Source organism: Echinops telfairi, unplaced genomic scaffold (assembly GCF_000313985.2).
Source record: "Echinops telfairi isolate 266 unplaced genomic scaffold, ASM31398v2 ScPeMD7_4;HRSCAF=17, whole genome shotgun sequence".
Taxonomy (NCBI): domain Eukaryota; kingdom Metazoa; phylum Chordata; class Mammalia; order Afrosoricida; family Tenrecidae; genus Echinops; species Echinops telfairi.
This window is the reverse complement of record NW_022103900.1, coordinates 23,437,031-23,456,671: the sequence shown is the minus strand read 5'-3', so window position 1 is coordinate 23,456,671 and position 19,641 is coordinate 23,437,031. Positions and strand designations below refer to the sequence as shown.

The following is a 19,641-nucleotide window of genomic DNA, read 5'->3' as shown; positions in this document are numbered from 1 at the left end:
AGGGAGTGCTGGAAGTGGTGGGAGTATCAGAGACCGGTGGGGGGTGTGTGTGTGTGAAGGTGGGCATTCCAGATTGAGGATGGTGGAGGGTGTTCCAGAGGAGGACCCTCTCAGTGAACACTCTGGAAAAGTGGTGACTGTGAATGCTTACTTTTGACATGTGTTAGATTTGTCACAGCAGGCCCCACATTGCCTGCTTGCAAGGATAAGTCTTTGGCTGGCATCTGGGAACTTGGATTTCGAGATTGTTCCTACCATTCCCTGATGAAGGATGTCTAATTGTGCCTTAACTGTGGAAATGATATATTTAAATGCAATGCTTGCTGCCTTCTGGAAATCTGGTATTTTCATGTGCTGTAGCAGAGGGTGCCTAAGTGACCGCCCCCCCCCCAGTACAGAGCCTCTCATGAGTTTTCCTGGTGCCCACATTTCACATTTGCTGTCACAGTTTGTTCTGTGTCACTCCACTGGGAGAGGACACGTGGAGACTCATGCCTGGTTCCCTTCAGACTGGCCTCACAAACTCTTTCCCCTGGCTGATTCTGCTTTGTAGACCTTCACTGTAACGAGTCACAGCTGTGAGCATGACGACAAGCAGAGCTCTGTGAGTGCTCTTAAAGGAGTCTTCAAACCTGCTGTGTTCTTGGTGGCCCTGCCAGTAGACACGGTGGTTGAATGTTGTTGCATACGTGGTGTAGGAAGCAATCATTGTAGCCAAAGATGTGTATTCCATGAAATAAGTGATTTTTTACAGTCATTTCTCATAACCTGATATATATGATGAGAAAATGTGTGCAGTTTGGGACAAGAAAAATTTGAGGGAATCTCTTTCTGTTTTTCTGATTAACTAGAGAAGCATATCCAGGGACATTATATATGTGTAGGAGAGAGCTTTTATCAAAGAGCAATTATATATTGAGAAAACATCCCAAACCAGTCCAGATCTAGTCCATAAGTCTGATATTAGCCCATATGCCTGATACTAGTCCATAAAGCCCTCCTCAGACTCCCACAGCCACGTGCAGTGAGGCTGAGTGCATGAAGATCATAGGCCGGTGGGTGTAAAGACTTGTGGACCCAATGCCGGTGGAAGCATCTTGGCGCTGGCACCTCTGGTTCTCTGAGTCTGGCTCCTCAACAGGAAAGAGAAGCAGGACAGAGTGTGGCCCTCCTCCAGGGAGAAAGAGAGGAAGTTCCCAGAATCCTCACGAGAAGGCCACACCCACAAAGAAGCTTCATCCGCTGTGACCTGATAGACAGGCTAGACTCCACCCCTTCACTCTTAATAGCCTCAGGTTGACATGAGATTATGTAACTACCACACTACTTTTGAAGCACAACTATTTCATATTAGATTAAAGATAATTAAGCTGCAGTTATAGCAGTTGGTAAAGTGTGTTTCACGAGGATATATTTTCTTGAATTACAGAAATTCAGGCGGCGTGTTCAAGAATCCACACAAGTGCTAAGAGAACTGGAAATTTCCTTAAGAACCAACCACATTGGGTAAGTGTGCCCCCTTAACATGTTAGCTTGAAGGCTAAGGCATTTAGAAACCTTATAATGTAACCAAATCATATGGAAAGAGTTAAGTTTCTTTATTATTGTTCATTATACTTTAAAAGACTGATGCTTAGATGGTTGATGACGTTTAGTGAATCACTGTACAAGGATCAATAGAATCAAGACAGATTGTTTTCATTTAGGATATATATCAAACCCATAGCAGGTTATGAGTTGACCTCCTAACTGCAACATCAGCAGTTTGAAAACCACCTGCGTGCTGCCCGGGAGAAAGACCGCGTCCTGCTTCTGTAGACATTCTCAACCTCTGCCTTGCTCAGGCTCTCTGAGTTGGAGAGCAGTGTGTTTGGTAGCATGCGTTGCTTGGATGCAGTGAGTATGGGCAGTTCCAGACAATTGCGTGGTTTCATGTGAAAATCAGGACTCTCCCACAAGTCTCTATGGACTGAAATCTTGGTCGAGCTCTAATCCTTCTCTGTTCTCCAAGCTGGTTAGTTGGAACTACTTTCCTCAACTTGCTGAATTTAGAGCCTTGGTGGCACAATGGTTAAGTGCTCTACTGCTAACTAAAAAGGTGATCGTTTGGACAGACCCGACACTCCACTGAAAAACACCTGGACTTGCTCCTGACAAGATTTCAAACCCATTGCCAATGAGTCAATTCTGCTCTGTAAATAAGAACCAAAGATTGCATCGTACTCCTGTAGGCTCTCAAATAGAAAGGCCCTCTTTGCCTAATGGAAAAAAAAAGACCATAGTTCAAATTTTTGCCACGAACCTTATTGATAACCTGATTTTAGATAATTACCTAACCTTGTTGAGCTTACTAACTGTATGACTTAGCTAAGTCAACTGATAATAATTCATATCTGGTTTGAATATTTTAAGAATTAAATGAGATAAGTTGTAAAAGACTTAATATAGTGTCCAATGCCCAGTAAATGCCAGCTGCTGCTTTGCTGAATAATCATATAGCCACTTAATTCAACATTATTACAAAATTGTACTTGATATGTCCCTGAACAACTCCATACAAAGAATGTTATCTTCTCTATCTCAAATGACCTAAGAAATAGTGGCTCTCAGAAATTAAAAAGAAGAATTATATTTAAAATATACTTTTCCTCGGGGGGAAAAAATTCTTGGCACGTGCTTGAGTTTCAAGGTTAGAAGTCTAAGGCTCTGCTGAGATACCATTCTAAGCTGCAGCTTTGTCAAGTAAAAGGCTCCTTCTGGGTTCCGATAAAAGCCTAAAACTCTATAAATGGAGCAGTCTACTGAGAAAGAAAATTAATTTTCTTTGAGTCCGATTGAATTAAGAATTTGGCCAGAAATAATCCCATTCACTTACTCTTAATAGCTATAGTAATAGAAAAGAATTGGGTTCTGACTTATCAGAGCTCTTGAAACTACTTGAAATACCCTTGAAATGTGAACCAAGTGCAGTTAGAACAGGTCGGCCTGTAGTTAGCGTAGCTATGAGTAGGCAGATAACATGTTGCTTAGGATTCAAGTGGTGTAATGGTGAGGTGGATAGCTTTAGCGGCTTTATCCCAAGGAACTGTGGGGCAAGTTGTTTTGCCTTTGTGATATTTTGTTTAGGAAAACTTTCTGGTGCAAAAAAACTTTTTTTCAGCCTAAGAGCAAAATTTCAGGCCTTCTAAAGGATGCTGGTTTCACTTTATCTAATTGGTAGGGTGGGGAAATGAGCGTGAGAATTTGAAGGGGACTGTGGCAAGTTAGTAAGGAGGAGAGAGGAGATATGGGAGAAGGAGGAGCATTGCTGACTCCCGCAGCCACTGAGTCAATTCTGACGCAACTCTCTGTGGGGTTTCTGAGGCTTAAATCTTGATGGGAGCAGGTAGCCTCTTATTTCTAACATAGAGCAGCTGGTAGGATTGAACTGCTGGCCTTTCAGTTAGCAGTCCAGTGCTTACCAGACAGTGCCACCAGTACTCACTGGTGCAGACCAAAACAGGAAAGACAAAGAGTAATGAAGGTAGGCCTGAGATGAGCTGTGTGTATGTGTGTGTGTGTGTGTGTGTGTGTGTGTGTGTGTTCACATATACATATGGTGTATGTGTGTGTGTATCAAGTTGTCCTCTGATTCATTCATTCTTGTCCCCAAACCTCAAATCAATTGCTCTCAAGTTATTTCGAACTCATGGTGACCTGATGTGTGTCAGAACAGAACTGTGCTCCATGGGGATTTTAGTAGCTGAAATTTCAGAAGTATTTGGCTAGGCGTTTCTTCCTGAGTGGACTTGAACCTCCAATCCTTTGGTTAACAGCTGAGTATGGTAACCATTTGTGCCAGCCAGGGACTCTAAGCCATTCCTGGATGGTGCTTAATGGAAACTCCCAAGGTCATAATCATTTTCTCATTTTTTTAAGCTCCATGTTGTCAAGTTGAAGTTCAACTCCTATCGACCCTTATGGCAGTTATTCTGTTCCATAGGGTTCTCGAGACTGTATTTTTATGGAAGTAGGTCCCCAGGGCTGTCTCTGTTTGGTTAGCTGATAAAGTTTGATCTGTGCCACCAGGACTCCTTGCACGCTGTCGTGTGTGTGTGTGTGTGTGTGTGTGTGTGTGTATTTGTAAAAGAATGAGTTTATTTATTTATTAGTTCTTTAAATTTTATCATCCATTGCCCCAAACCCCAATACTGTAGATGAGGATAAGGTGATTAAGTATCTGGCTCAAGTTTATACATACCCTTAGTAGCACTAAAATGTGGTCTTTGGATGTCTACATCCAAATCCTCTATCAGAATCAGCACTACTCAGATTTCTTGATCTCACTGCACATCAGACAATAATGAGATACCACTTCACCCCAGATTTGATAGCAAATTTCAAAAATCAGGAAACAAGTGCTGGAGAGGGTGCAGAGAGATTGGAACCTTCATAGACTGCTGGTGGGACCATAAAATAATACAATCACGATTGAAAGCAATATGACGCTTCCTGGGGGGAAAAAAAAAGGAAGTAAAGTTACTTTGTTGTTGTTCGGCACTGGCGAGTTGATTCTGAGTCTTAGCGACAATCATTGTACAATCAAATGAAAAAGCACCGGGTCCTGCACCATCCTCACAATTGTTCTTAGGCCTGAGACAGTTGCTGCACCTGCTGCTTCAATCCGTCTTGTTAAAGGGTTTCCTGGTTTTTGTTACCCCCTTACTTTCCCTAGCATGATGTTCTTCTACAGGCACTGGTTTCTCTTGGTGACATGTCCAATGTACATAAGACGAAGTTTCACCATCTATGCCACCAAGGAGCATTCCCGATGTATTTCTTCCAAGACAGATTTTTTGGTCCTTTTGGCCGTCCATGGTACTTTTCAATTTGTTTGCCAGCACCATAATTCAAGTGCATTGATTCTTATTCAATCTTCCTTATTCAGTGTCCAACTTTCACATCCACACGAGACAATTGAAAATACCATGGCTTGGGTCAGGCACACCTTAGTTCTCAAAGTAACATCCTTGCTCTTCAACCCTTTAAAAAGGTCTTGCACAGCAGATTTACCCAAATGTAATGTGCCTTTTGATCTCTTGACCGTTGCTTCCATGAATATGAATTGTAGATCCAAGCAAGATAAGGTCCTTGACAACTTCACCCTTTCTCCATTTATCATGATGTTACCTAGTGGTCCAGTTGTGAGGATTTGGGTCTTCTTTACATTGAGCTATCATCCATACTGAAGGCTGCAATCCTTGATCTTCATCAGCAAGTACGTCGAGTCCTCCTCCCTTTCAGCAAGCAAGGTTGTGTCCTCTTCATATCTCAGATTGTTAATAATCCTTCCTTCAATACTGATGTCGCATTCTTCTTCATTTAAGCCAGATTCTCTGATGATTGCTCAGCATACAGATTGAATAAGTACGATGAGAGGATACAACCTTGATGCACACCTTTCTTGATTTTAAATCTTGCAAGATTCTCTTGTTAGGTTCAGACAACTGCCTCTTCATTCATGGACAGGTTCTGAATTAGCATAATAAATTGTTCTGGAATTCCCTTCTTTTAAAGGCTGTGTCCATATTTTGTTATAATCTACACAGTCAAATGCCTTTTCTTAGTCAATAAAACACAAATAAACCTATTTCTTTATGACTGTTATTCTCTGCTTCCAGCCCAAATCTACCTGATATCAGTAACGATATCCCCTGTTCCATGTCCTCTTCTCAGTCTGCCCTGAAACACTGGTAGCCCCGTCAGTGTATGGCTGCAACCATTATTGGATGGTCATTAAACAAATAGTACTAGCGTGCTATATCAGTGTTACTGTTCTATAATTTGAGCCTTCTGTGTGGTCACCTTTCTTTGGAATGAGTACAAGTATGAATGTCTTCCAGTCAGTTGGCCAGGTAGCTGTCTTCCAGATTTCTTGGCATAGACTAGTGCTACTAGTGCTTCTAGTGCTTCAACAGCCTGTTGAAACATTTCCAGTGGTATTCCCTCAATTCCTGGAGCCTTTGGTTACCTGTGATAAATCTTGTTGACACTTTTATTCCTTTTCTGAATTTTCAAGATTTTTTTCGGCGAGGGCAGTTCTACCTGCAGTCTGTGGGACCTCTGTACAGGAGGCTGGGGAAGGGAAAGCACGGTGTGTCTTCTCTTGTTTGCTTTGGTGCAGTTTTGCTTTCTTAGAAATCCGAATTTTCCAGATGGCTGTGCCTTCTAAAAGTTTGGCAGGCAGAAAGAAAACAGTCACCGCTCTGAAATAAAACTCTGACCAATCGACAACAAAACAGTGATTATTGGCATCTACCCTTTGTTAACTTTCCTGAAGCCAATTTTTTACGGAGGTAGTTTTTCATTATTCCTGTCTCTTTAGCTGCGAAGCTGCTGATTGCTCTAGATTCTTGAAGGCAGGCTCAGCTTCAGATATTCTATCCCAGTGACCCATAATTCAAGGGTTAACAAAAATAGGCATTGTCTAACCTTGTGGTGATTTTCCAGATACTGCCACTACAGAATACAGATGTCCGTGCACCCTTGGGAACTCTCATCATCGAAACCATTGGTATTTACATCTCATTTAAGGAAGTTCAATCACACACCTGGACCATGTGGTTTCTTGCAGTATTTAAAAATTGACCTCTGTGCCCAATTAGAAGTGTTTGCGGCTACACATTTACAACCAGAAGCAAATGTAAATAATGCAAGTAGAGTCCATAGACCAAAGGAATAGAACAGCCTAAGAGAGGTTAAGAGACTTAAATTTAAATTTAAAGAACAAAAAGTCATTCATTTGATTTTGATCATGACCTCCAGTCTTTCTTATGTCTCCTTTTGTTAAAACAGCAGTTCTCAACCTGTGGGTCACAACCCCTTTGGGGGTTGAATGACCCTTTCATAGGGGTCACTCAATTCATAACAGTAGCAAAATGACAGTGATGAAGTAGCAACGAAAATAATTTTATGATTGGGGGTCACCACACCATGAGGAACTGTATTAAAGGGTCGCGGCATCAGGAAGGTTGAGAACCACTGTTAAAAGGAGAGGAGAAAAAGTTTCTTGCTCTTTCTAAGCTTCCTAATTCTCAGTATTTAAAAAACGGACAATGTTTCCTGGGACCTAGTAGCTTAGGGAGTAATTAAAAACCCCTAAATGCAAGCACATAGAAGCAAATGTGGTGAGGCCGTGTATGCGGTTGTTAGTAGTCAGCCCCTGTGGTTTTGTGTAGATCTCGTAGCAAAGCCGCTTAGTGAGCGCTAACTGCTGGTGTTTTCTTTGCCAGTGTTGTTACCCTGGAGCTCCAGCGAGTTAACTGCCAGGGCTTACATGTGCTAAGATAGGTGCTTACATTTTTTTGATGTAGTGTCATGGGGACAATATCAAGCAAGCTGTCTACCTTTCTCTTCTTTCCACTTTCTGAAACTACCCATACACCTGAATTTACATCAGGATGAAACTCGGGGAAAAAACAAAACCCTCCAAAATGCTCCCCTGGGTTCTATCTCCCTTTAAAGCAAGACTTCAAAAAAAAAAAAAAAAAAAAAAGCAAGACTTCAAGGGGCGGCTAATCCTTAAGGGCACATGTGTAGTTCTAGGATTATCCTATTTGGGCGTGTTTACAAATTCGTTATTGGGAAATGTTTTCATATAATGACACTAAATTTTATAGACCCTGAGTATCATTAGTTGATGAGAGAAACAGATTGATTATTTACACGATGAAAGATTTCAGAACTTAAGCAGCTTCACCCGATGCCATTTCACTAGTAATTTGTTTAGTTCAGTTTGCATACTTCCCAAGAGTGAGAAATAATCCTTTTCAGATGAACTACTTTGGTGCACCCATATTCAGGGAGAAGAACGTTATCTCTGGCTTTCTCTTCACCCTTTCCTGCAGAGCCAGATCCAGAAGCTACGACTGTTGCTTGCAGGACTTCTCCTTGAGATTCAACCATACTAGGTCAAAGGGGGAGGAAACTTTGAGAATTCCCATTCTTCCATGGCACTTGGGTCGGCACAGCTCGTACTCCTCTTAATATTGTTTTAATAGCTAGCAAGTAACTAGGATGCCCACAGCTAGTGTGCACTTAGACTTGGTGTGCAAGGATGAAGGCCATCATTTTGAAGTGCAATTGGCAGTAGCACCCTGGGTGTCACACATGGATAGCACTGGCCTTATTCACTCATTATTCATTAGAGTTTGACACATGGAAAAACCCCAGTACCACAAGGTCTTCGCAGAAAAAATAGGATAACAGGTGTTTATCCTTAGTACCTAAAGAAGCTGCTGGACCACTCTACTTAGCTGTCTGAGTTTAGAGGAGCAAATAAAGATGTGTAAAATTTGAGTGAACCGTTAAGCTTGACCATTCTAATGTGTGTTTTGGTTTTTTAAAGAGAATTCTAATAAAAGGTTACTTGTTATATCTTGGTCTTGATGATGGTATGTGGTTTCACAGTCATGGAAAAAATTAAGCAAATTATTATACCTATTGAATTTCTAGAAGCCCATAAACACTGGTCTCTTGCTGGCTAGTTTAGTGGTTTCTGCCACTTCATGTGCCAAGGAGATGAATGAGGATTTGGAATCAAGCCTGGGTCTCAGTGGTTATGCCGTCATGTCCCCAGTCTGCCGTGTTCCCTACATTATCTTGGCTCCTTCACCAGCAGCCTGTGGATCAATTGTGGTCGAAAAGCACATTTAGTAGCTTGTTTTTTAGAAAGTTTCATCCAGGTTATCTTAAGACTCCGAGAAGCAAAATGAACTGGTGACACATGTATTCTTTTCCCTTCTATTTATTCTTGTATTTTGAAATGTAATATTCCTGGTTGCTTTACCTGAAAGTTCTTACCTAGATTGCCATAATCGAGGCCTGCTCCACAGTCAGTGCTTCTGATGGAGAAACAAAACTTTCTTGTGCATCCTTTTCGTGGTAGGACATGAGATGAACCTCTCTTTCCACCCTCGGATTCTGTGGGCTTTAAAAAATGTTATATATACGATCACTCTCTGAATGATAGTATTTGCACCACAATTTTCCTGTTACTTTGATGAAGTCCAATATTTGGTTTCTATTTTTGTTTTTATCTTTTGTCACTTATACCTTTCTTGTCACATCTACGAATCCATTTCCAAGCCTAAGATCATGAAGATTTATTCCCATGTTGTCTTTCAAGACAGCATCGACATATCTTTTAGCTGTTACATTTATACCTGGCTTTATTTTAAGTTAGTGTTTGCGTATGACCTGAATTAGGGATTCAACTTAAAAAAAAAGTTTTATTCACATATAATGATGGTGTTTTCCTCCCCCAACAGGTGGGTCAGAGAGTTTTTGAATGAAGAAAACAAAGGTCTTGATGTCCTGGTGGAATATCTGTCATTTGCACAGTATGCAGTAACGTAAGTAAAACTTGGCTCGTTGGCTTTTGAATTTTAGATAGTCACAGAACATGCAGTTCAGTAATAAAATTATACCCTGCATTGGAGGAGGAAACCCAGAAGCAGATGGGGTTAGGGTATAAGGAGGTTTGTGTCTGGGTTTGAGTAGCTAAAAACAAGTCACAGAATATGTATTAGAAATGTTTCAAAGCAGAAATAATACAGGTGATTAAAAATAACCCCTAGAGAAATACTTATTTCAAAAGGAATACTTACTTGAAAATGAGTTCCTTTAGGGCTTCATATATTCATACGTGTACACATATATTCATAGATGCACACAAACATTCATACATATACATATATAGTAGAATACCCTACCAGTTATTGAGAGAAGTTTAAGAGCTTTCATTAAGTGGCTAAAGCAGAAGAGCGTGTGTTTTAAAACCTGGTGCACTATACAAGTTTGTGTATTTGTATGCACTAGTAAGTGCATAGCCCCGTTAGCATAGTGGTTATGTGTTAGCCTGCTGATTGCAAGATCAGTGGCATGAAAACAGTAGCCGCTCCCTGGGAGAAAGATGAGGTTTTCTCCTCTCATAAAGAGATACTGCATCAGAAACCAACAGGAGCAATTCTACCCTGTCCTGTAGGGTTGTTAGGAACTGGAGTGGACGTAGTGGCAATGAGTTTGTTTGTCTGAGAGTAAATGCATAGAAAATGATTACGAAAGTAGATAATGAACACATTGAAATTGCAGAAAGAGGCAAACAAGACTGACAACAGGCCTTTAAAGTGTGCATTTGAATGAGATTGTCTTTTCCACTTTACTTCCCTTGATAAAAAAATGCATTGCAGTATCCATTATATCCAGATGTATTCTTACACAGAAACTTAGGAAATAAAATCATGTTTTTAATTTGACTAAAAGTCATTTCAGTCTTGGTAGGGTTTTTGATCCCTCATTTTTAAAAAATATTTTTCTTTTTTTAATTAAATGCCTTAAAAATCATTTTATTGGGACTCATACAACTCTTATCACAATCCACACATACATCAATTGTGTAAAACACACCTATCCATTTGCTGCCCTCATCATTCTCGAAACACTCGCTTTCTGCTTGGGCTCCTGGAATCAGCTCCTTATTTTTCTTTCCTCCTTTTCTTTTAAAAGCATATATATATGCTCACACTCACACATTTTAAATAATGACTTATTCCAAAAAGTCCCAAACCCTCGCTTATCCCTTCCCTGAGAGTTTGTGAAGAGAGAGCTGTCACTGCCCCGACATTACAGATGCAGACACTGAAGTGCTCACTGAAACTCACTGGATGAGCTTCGGCTCTGAGGCCTCGCAGACATTATATTGGCCAGATTAAGAAAAACAATAAGCAGATTCTTCCTGGTATATTTTTCTCTGAAATTTCATTCTCGTTTTATAGCATGTTCTTTTACAGGATGTTTTTTTTATCTATCTGGATTACGTAAAAAACTGCTAATCTTTTTATACTTGTATTATATAATAAAAACCAAATATTACCCTGCCACATACCTTAAAATGTGAAGTATTTATGGAATTAAGGAAGGGCTAAGTAACTTAAGGAATAGGGGGAAAGAATGGCATGCTATGTATGTATGCATGCTGTAATTAACCCTTTATCTACATCATAATAGTAGTTGGAGACCAGCTCTCCCAAAGGGGACCAATGGGGACCCATGAGCAAAGGGAGTGGTGTGACTGGGAAGGAATTCCACTACTGAAGTGTAAAGTACTAGCCAACAAACGATCAGGACGGTTTCCTAATCTTGTGCTTTTATGGCTTGTTTGTGTGTTTGGTGTTATTTTTTGTCATTAGCCTCACATTACACACCAATTCATGTTTTGTGTGTTTTGGCTTTGTTTTGCTCTGTTTAGAAAATTTTATGTATCTTCTTTTTGAAACTAATTTGTTGAAAATTTTCTCTATCGTTCTTCAGCATTTGAGACACTTTCCTAGCTCTTGGAATATGAAACAATGATTAATTACCCTCCCTCCTTACAGTAAAAGCACTCTTAGAATGGGCATTCATATTTCCATGAATATGAAAGGACAGGGCAGACTGAGAGGAACATGAGATGTGACACACAAATACAGTAGGCAGGAAGGGTCCCTTCTGCCACTTAGGATGGCATCTTAGGGTTACCTTCTCCAATCTCAGTTACGAATTTCTTTTTTTTTTTTAAGGATACATTTAATGACCCACTTTTACCTCTTTTCTGCCTAGCACTGCTACCTGCAATCAAAGCTATGATAAAAGTGTCTGTGATTAGACGCATAAACTGATTCTGTATAGCATTCTCTGCTATCTGAATTAGCATTTAATCAATGGAGAGCAACATCTAATTTTATGGTAGCATACCATTCATAATGGAATTGATGGAATACCAATTGAAATGTTTCAACAAGCTGATGAAGCATTGGAAGCACTCACTTGTCTATGCCAGGGAATTTGGAAGACAGCTACTTGGTCACCTGAGTAGAAGAGATCCATATCTGTGACCAAAGCAAATGTTCAAACTACAGAACAATATCATTGATATAGCATAGAAGTAAAATTTTTCTGAAGATCATCGAAAAAATGCTTATAGCAGTACATTGACAGGGAGCTGCTAGAGGATCAGGCCATATTAAAAAGAGGCTATGGAACAAGGGATATCATTGCTGATGTCAGATGGATCTTGACTCAACAGAGAATACCAGAAAGATGTTTGCGTGTGTTTCATTGACTATGCAAAGGCATTTCACTGTGTGGACTATAATAAATTATAGATAACCTCGAGAAGAATGGGAATTCCAGAACACTTCCTTGTCCTCTTGCATAACTTGTACATGGATCAAGAGGTAGTTGTGTGAACCTAACAAGGGAATACTGCATGATTTAAAATCAAGGAAGGCTTATTAACAACCTACAATATGCAGATGAGACAACCTTGCTTGCTGAAAATGAGAAGGACTTGAAGCCTTTGCTGATGAAGATCAAGGATTGTAACCTTCAGTATGGATTACAACTCAATGTAAAGACCAAAATCTTCATAACTGGACCAATAGATAACATCATGATAAAATGGAGAAAAGGCTGAAGTTGTCAAGGATTTTGTCTTGTTTGGATCCACAATCAATGCTCATGAAAGCAACAGTCTAGAGATCAAAAGATGTATTGCTTTAGGTAAATCTGCTACACAAGACCACTTTAGAGTATCGAAGAGCAAGGATGTTACTTTGAGGACTAAGGTGTACCTGACCCAAATCATGGTGTTTTCCATTGCCTCATGTGAATATGAAAGTTGTACATTGAGTAAGGAAGACTTAAAATGAATCCGTGTATTTGAATTGTGCTGTAGAAGAACATTGAAAGTACCATGGACTGGCTGCTAAAAGGACAAACTTATCTGTCTAGGAAAAAGTATGGCCACAGTGCTCTTTAGAGGCAAGGATGGCAAGACTTCATCTTAGATACTTGAACATACTGTCTGGAGAAGGACATCGTGCTTGGCAAAGTGGAAGCCAAAAAAAGGAAGTCCCTCGAGATGGGTTGATACAGTGGCTGCAACAATGGGCTCCCACATGGGAACAGTTGCAAGGATGACACAGGACTGTGCAGTATTTCTTCCTGGTGTGCATGGGATTGCTATGGACCAGAACCAACTCGATGGCACCTTACAAAACCAACAGCACCATTTTTATTTTGGCAAGCATATGTTTCACTTGCAATGCTTTTTTAATGACTGCTTTTTCATCTGCAGTGCTCTCTAAAATGTTCCCGAGGACATGAATTATAGCTCTCTTTAAGCTGCTTTCTGTTTGCGGTTCTGTCAGATCAGGTGGTGGTTGGTAAAACTAAAGGATAGAAGCAATGAATAAGATGTTTTCTTTTTTTGACTTTTTTTGGAGAAAGCAGAAGACTGACTTTGGGAGAGAAGAGATGCATGGAACACAAAGGCTTGTCTGTTTAAAAACTTTGTTCCTAAAATTATACAAGAATGAGCAACTTAACTGGCCATTTATTCTAATATGGTTAACATGAGTAATGACCTCAAAAAATGTCAGAGAAACAACTATCCTACTTTAAAGAGTACCACATTGGGAAGAGAATCCAAAATCAAAGCACGTTCATAGCTTCAATAGTAATGTATCACATATGGTTGGAAAAGAACACTTGCCAGCGCACTAGGAGAAAATGCTCAGCGAAAATTGATGGGTAGGAATAAATTAGGATAAGCCTACCATATTGACTTGTTAAAGTAAAATGAAGACAGCTGTAGGATCTCTCTCTTTCTCCCCCCTCCTACTGTAGCAGTGTTAGCAATGGGTAAGTTCAGCATGTCTTACTGGGAGAGGCAAATAATACATCAGTATTTAATGTTTGCTTTTATTCACACCTTCCTTTGCCAGGTCTAGTATTTGTCACTCTGTTTTTGAAGTTAACCCTGAGCCTGTGGAAGTTCTTTTGTGTTTCAGTGTTTTCCTTTTTCAGCAGCGACTCTCCACCTTAAGGTGACGTTGTGAAATAGGCGAGAGTAAAGCTATGTGCACCTGCCTTTTTGTGTGGATGTGAATTTCTAAGTCCACCGTGGCTCTGTGTTTTGTTTTAGCTTTGACTTTGAAAGCATGGAAAGCGCCGTGGAGAGCTCCATGGACAAGTCAAAGCCTTGGAGCAGGTCCATTGAGGACCTGCACAGAGGGAGCAACCTGCCCTCGCCCGTGGGCAACAGTGTGTCCCGCACGGGAAGACATTCTGCGCTACGGTAAGTTCCTCTCGTTAGCAGGCCGATTGGTTAGAGATAATGCCAAGGGTATGCCGTTTCCTTTGATGTTTCTGGGTGATGTGCTGATGTCTCTTGCCACACAGCACTTTTCATTCTCATTGATTCCGAGTGAATGTCTCTTGAGGCATTCATAGGGTCATCAATCATGTGTACATTGTAATTTTTAATAATCCCCATAGGAAGACACAACTCTGAAACCAGGAGGATGTTGATATGGTAATTTAGGCACTATTTCCTGGGTAGAGACAGTGCTTTGTGATTTGAAGATCCAAAGAGCCCCTTGTTGCCATTCATACCCTTCTCCACCCCCACTTTCTTTCCCTGGGAGCTCAGGTATGTGTTTTGTTTTCAGAGTGATCTCTTGGGACTTGATTTTGTTTTTTTGTGATAGGCACCAAATACTGGATTGATGATTGCATTAACAAGAGCCTTTAAGCAGCTTTTCTTTGGTTAGATGTGCTTCAATTATAAACCTTATATTTTCTCCTATGGATTCCCTTCTAGTTTCTCCTGTCTGAAACACCACTCTGTGTTGACCACCTTGTCCCTTGAAATGTCCACAACTAGGGCAGTACTAATTACATGTACAGGGCTAAATGTACAAAAACACATTTTAATGTGGTTATCCATCATTCCTTAACTGGAAAGAATCACACCAATGACTGTCTTATCCAATTAGTAACTCATTATGCATATTTTTGAGTTGCTGTATTGTTTGCAGTAGAGTGGAGAAATCAGGACTATGGGAGGCACTTCGGGTCTGAAGAAGGGTACAGGAACTCCCATGGGCAGCTTGATCTGCTCCTTATCTAGCTCAAGGTGATCTCACTACAGTTCAGTTTAAATTGAAAAGGAATGCCGAAGGTGTGACGATAGGAGAAGGTGGAGAAGCCATCCTGAAAAACACGGGAGAGCAGTATGACCTTGGGGCGGGCAGGTGTACTTGAAGATGACCACCACGGAGGCCAACGTCCTCTTACTCCTTGTTTGTGTTCGGACAGTTCAAACCCACCAACAAGTCACTGGAGTTTCCTTTGCCTCTGCTTCATGGTTTCTAGGACCTCCAGGAAATCCGTGTGGCAGTAACTTTCAAGCCATTTGTTTACCTCAAGTGTGAATCCTTGTTTGTTTGTTTTCAAAGTGACGCATGGCGGTTCTGTGTTCATGGCTTTGTGCCTGGATTCCAATTCTGTATTTGGTTTTTTGGTCACTCTGTGGCATGAAAATGGGAACCAGAAGTGCAGGCATGTGGTACATGTTGCTTTTCATATACCCAAAGTTGTTCACGTTTTTTTTTGTTTTTTTTCCTCCTCTTCCTTCTCCTTGTCTCTCCCTTTCCTTCTCCACTCCCCATACTTACTTCTCTTTTGGCTTTCTTTTGATCGTCCTTCATGTTTCAATCTGCCATCTCATTTCTCACTGTCTTCTCCTCCTCTTTGTCTTCTCTCCTATCTGTGGACTCATCTCCCTCCGGTCTCCTTCATCTCTTACACCACCATCAGATTGGTTTCTCTGCCTGAGTGTCTTCCATTCAAATGCCACCAGAGCTGCTTCTCTCCCTGTTGCCTCTGGAGCAGCTTCAGTGTACACACTGGTGACGAGGCTTCAAACCGGAACATCTCGTAAGTCACGGGTGAACATGACACCCAAGAGAGCTTGGCGTGCATGGTGGCAGGGTATTACCACTGCCTTCCATGTTATAATATGATAACCTCACGGCTCAGTGCCATTGACCCTCCACTGAGATAAAGCCCACACTGCCTTTTAAACTCCGGTACACACTGTTATCATATTATGATTTCTCATCTTATGAATTTGAACTGCTAAGGTGTATTGTATTTTTATTAACATTGCAACTTTTGTGAAAGAAAATGGCTATTTATGTTTTATAGAGATTCTTTATTCTGATGTCTTTGTTCAATTAGCATACTCTTAGTATACTCAAGTGTAGATTTTAGTTCCGTACCCTAATCTCAAGATGATAATAGTGATACAGCAATGTTATCCTATATCCCTCTGCAAAATGGATTGGATAGATTTAGATGAAAAAGCTAGATTTCAGGAAATTTTAAAACTTAAATGAAAGATAATCTGTTCTAAATTACCAGGCTTTAGAACCAAATTCCAGTGTTGACATACACCCTTCTCTTTGTATTTTGATTTTATTATCTAGATATTCAAAATGATCTGTTGAGTATTTTATAACACCACAATTACCTTGAATTATGCAGCCATTAGATCTTGGATGATAGTATATTTGTCAGCTAAGCCAGATGTAAAAATGCTGATGTGAGTGCAGCAGAAATCTGGAGTGTGCTTTCTTTTAAGTGTAGCGCCTGGTGTGCATTCAGTCGTGGTAGATTTCTTTCAGTGTGACTGTAGATCTAGCTAAAAAACACGATGCCATATATGAACATGAAGCACATTTGATGGATAAAGCAAAGGCAGTACTATTTCAGATGCAAGAAAAATTAATGTTTAACTTTTCAGAACGTCAAGGTTAATGCATTAGATGTGAATTAGAAGTGACATAGGTAATAGATATAAATTACCCAAGTCTTTTAAGAAATTGATGGAGCACTAATGTAGGGCCATGCAGAAGGGGCAGCATTCAGGCTGGGGCGCTCTGGGTGATGGCTTGGGTTGGTCCTCAGTATGCCCCAAATCTCCAGATGGGGGTACAGTGAAAGCAGAAGCAACACCTTACAGATTGGGCATGTTGGGGAAAGAAGGAAGAACCTGGTCTTTCAAGAATAGAGGGTTTCTTGGGGGTGTCCTTGATAGAGATTCCTGTCCCTAGGCTTGAGCTATGACCTAACAACCTCAGGAAGCCTCAGGACCAATATTATACGCTCCTCTTAAATAATGCATGTGTCCTACTCATGGCCCCAATCCCTATCTGGCAGTCCCACCAATAACTATGTTTTATTGATCTGCCACTAACTATATCTATGTGGCAGTCTTCTTCGACCTCCCATGTCCTTTTTAAAGCTGTATATCCCAGCAAACTCTTGGACTCCATTATGACCATATGCTAATGGTTTCCTTCATCCAGATGATATGCCTTTGTAGTTGTCTTCCCCTTGTCCTGTTTATTTAAAAAAAGAATAGAAAGATAGAAAAGAGAATAGAGCGTTTCTGTTGGAGATGGAGGGTCCTGTAGCAAAGAGCTAGGGTCAAAGGCATGCAAAGGTGGAAGAGGTCTTGTAGGTCGTTCCTACTGCCCTTTACACAGTGCTGAGGAAACCAAGGTCAACCTTTCTTTTAACAGGTTGAACACCATGAGTAGTTCTTCCTACGCTTTCCAGAAGACAGTTTCTTCACCCACAGATTATTGTTGCAATTAAATTGCATTTCACGAATTGTCATCATCTAGTTACCACAAAATATTTAGTGGATTTGCACGAAAAGATAAATAGTTCAAATTTAGACTTTGTTGATACTTTTTAACACGGGAATCCCAATGGTTTTCAAGGAAGTAATTTTTTAACTATGTAAAAATGGATACCCATATACAATTGATGTAATTTTTAATTGGCACCTACATCTTTTATTACATGTCTTCTTTCTGCCAGGTACCGTCACAAGAGCCTTGTGTGACTTCTCACAATGTTCCTTTGAGATATGATTATCTCCATTATTGTATCACTGTTAGGTTCATCACTCCGAGAAACAGGAAGCAAGTCATTTGGCAATTTACTTGGGATCAAAGTACTAGATGCTGGTGACAGAATTTAAAATAAATTCATTCACTTTGCTAGTTTGTCTATTTATTATTAGGGAGGGGGATATCCCCCTCCCAGGAGATACAGTGTTTTCCTGGCACATCAATGTGTTCAGGCCCAAGAGAACCAGGCAGACAGGGAATTCTGCTCACCAATCGCTGGGCCCTGCTGACAGTGCTTTTTGCTAATCCTTTCTTGAAATCATACCTTTTTGTAGTTCACACAAAGATGCCAGATGAACTAGTATAAGTCCTGGTCAAAAGGATGGTATCTTTTGCAGCTATTAGAAAAGAACATCATATAGCCATGTGGGGAAAAATGCATTTCCTAAGTAAATTGCTAGAGAAGGACAGAGAGTTATATACCGATCCAATTTTGCTTTTCCTTGTTTGCCAACGAGGATAAGTTGAAAGTTTTAGAAGTTAAACTAGTTTCAGCTATTTTTGCCGAAGGAAAGATAGGGTCAAAGAGCAAGTCTTTTTGCACTTCAATTATTTGTTTTTATGGTGCTTTTTAACTCATGTAAATGTATATTTAATAGAACCCATGGATCCAGTAAAGCAAGACCTTCTATAAAAGTTTATCTTGAATTTCATCTTTTAGTTTTTATTTTGTAGACAATGGAATGGGGAGTTGTTTGTAGTAACCCATCTGTGTTAAGCATCTAGGTCTGGTGGCTCTACTTAATGGTGATTGGAGGAAAAGGTTGCCAAGACAACTAATACTTGGATCTAAACATGAGTTATCTGAAAGTCAGAATATAGTTCAAAGGCCAACTATGAGACATTCCAAACTTATTTTTAGTTGAAGGGATAAAGGAAAGAGGAAGTTTTGTTTGTGAGTGACTAAAAGAAAGAGCTTTCAGTTGAAGCAGCAAAACTGTTGGAATCTGGGGGGCCTCTCAGATATCATTTTGTTCAGCTCTATTTTTTTGTTGATGAGGCTCAGCTCTTGAGGCCTTACTTTTCCAGGAATTATTGAGTTTTAGCAAATCTATTTCATGTTTAGGTTACAAACTCCTATAGTTCATTGCATTAAGTACTAATGTTCACAGTAGTGTTTGATGATTGATGTAAAACCACCTAGCGTCTCCCCACCACCCCCGGTTGGAAGAACAGAAATGTGAGTGAAGGGAGATAGTAAGATATGAAAATAATAATAATTTATAAATTATCAAGGGTTCATGGAGGTGGGTGGGCGGAATGAGGCGCTGATACCAAAGGCTCAAGTAGGAAGAAAATATTTTTTTAAAGATGTTGGCAACATATGTACAAATGTGTTTGATACAGTTGATATAAGGATTGGTATAAGAACTGTAAGAGCCCCCAATAAAGTGATTTAAAAAAATTAATAAAGTGGGAAAAAATGAAGAAAAATGCTCTAAAACGGATTGTAGTAGTGGTGATATGATTGATGTGATTGAACTACTGAGTCATATGATATGTGAATTATTTGCCAATAAACTATTGGGGAAGAAAACAAACAAGCATAGTAATGTTTCTCATCTCTGTGGAACAATCTTAGGACAATACAATACAATACAATACAATAGAATACAATAGAAATATTGTAAGATCCATTCTGGACCATCTTGCTTATAAATGGGGAATGTAAGAGAAATGCAGCACCTTTAAACATTTACAAGGTCTTTTATTTTGATAAGTAGATTTTTACCTGAAATTTTATTGGTTTTGGGGAAAAAGTACTTAAACTCTAATGTGAAACCATCATTGTACA

General features: G+C 40.0%; 1 protein-coding gene across 5 annotated transcripts in view; it reads left to right on the top strand.

The window, feature by feature from the left end:
• Positions 1 to 19,641, top strand: part of FMNL2 (formin like 2) — a 345,204-nt gene that overhangs the window by 241,123 nt on the left and 84,440 nt on the right. For all 5 annotated transcript variants that reach the window (XM_030887752.2, XM_030887757.2, XM_045298702.1 and 2 more), the window contains exons 4-6: positions 1,430 to 1,506; positions 9,309 to 9,392; positions 14,006 to 14,158. In XM_030887752.2, the coding sequence (XP_030743612.1) occupies positions 1,430 to 1,506; positions 9,309 to 9,392; positions 14,006 to 14,158 (314 nt within the window). The remainder of the gene's footprint in view (positions 1 to 1,429; positions 1,507 to 9,308; positions 9,393 to 14,005; positions 14,159 to 19,641) is intronic.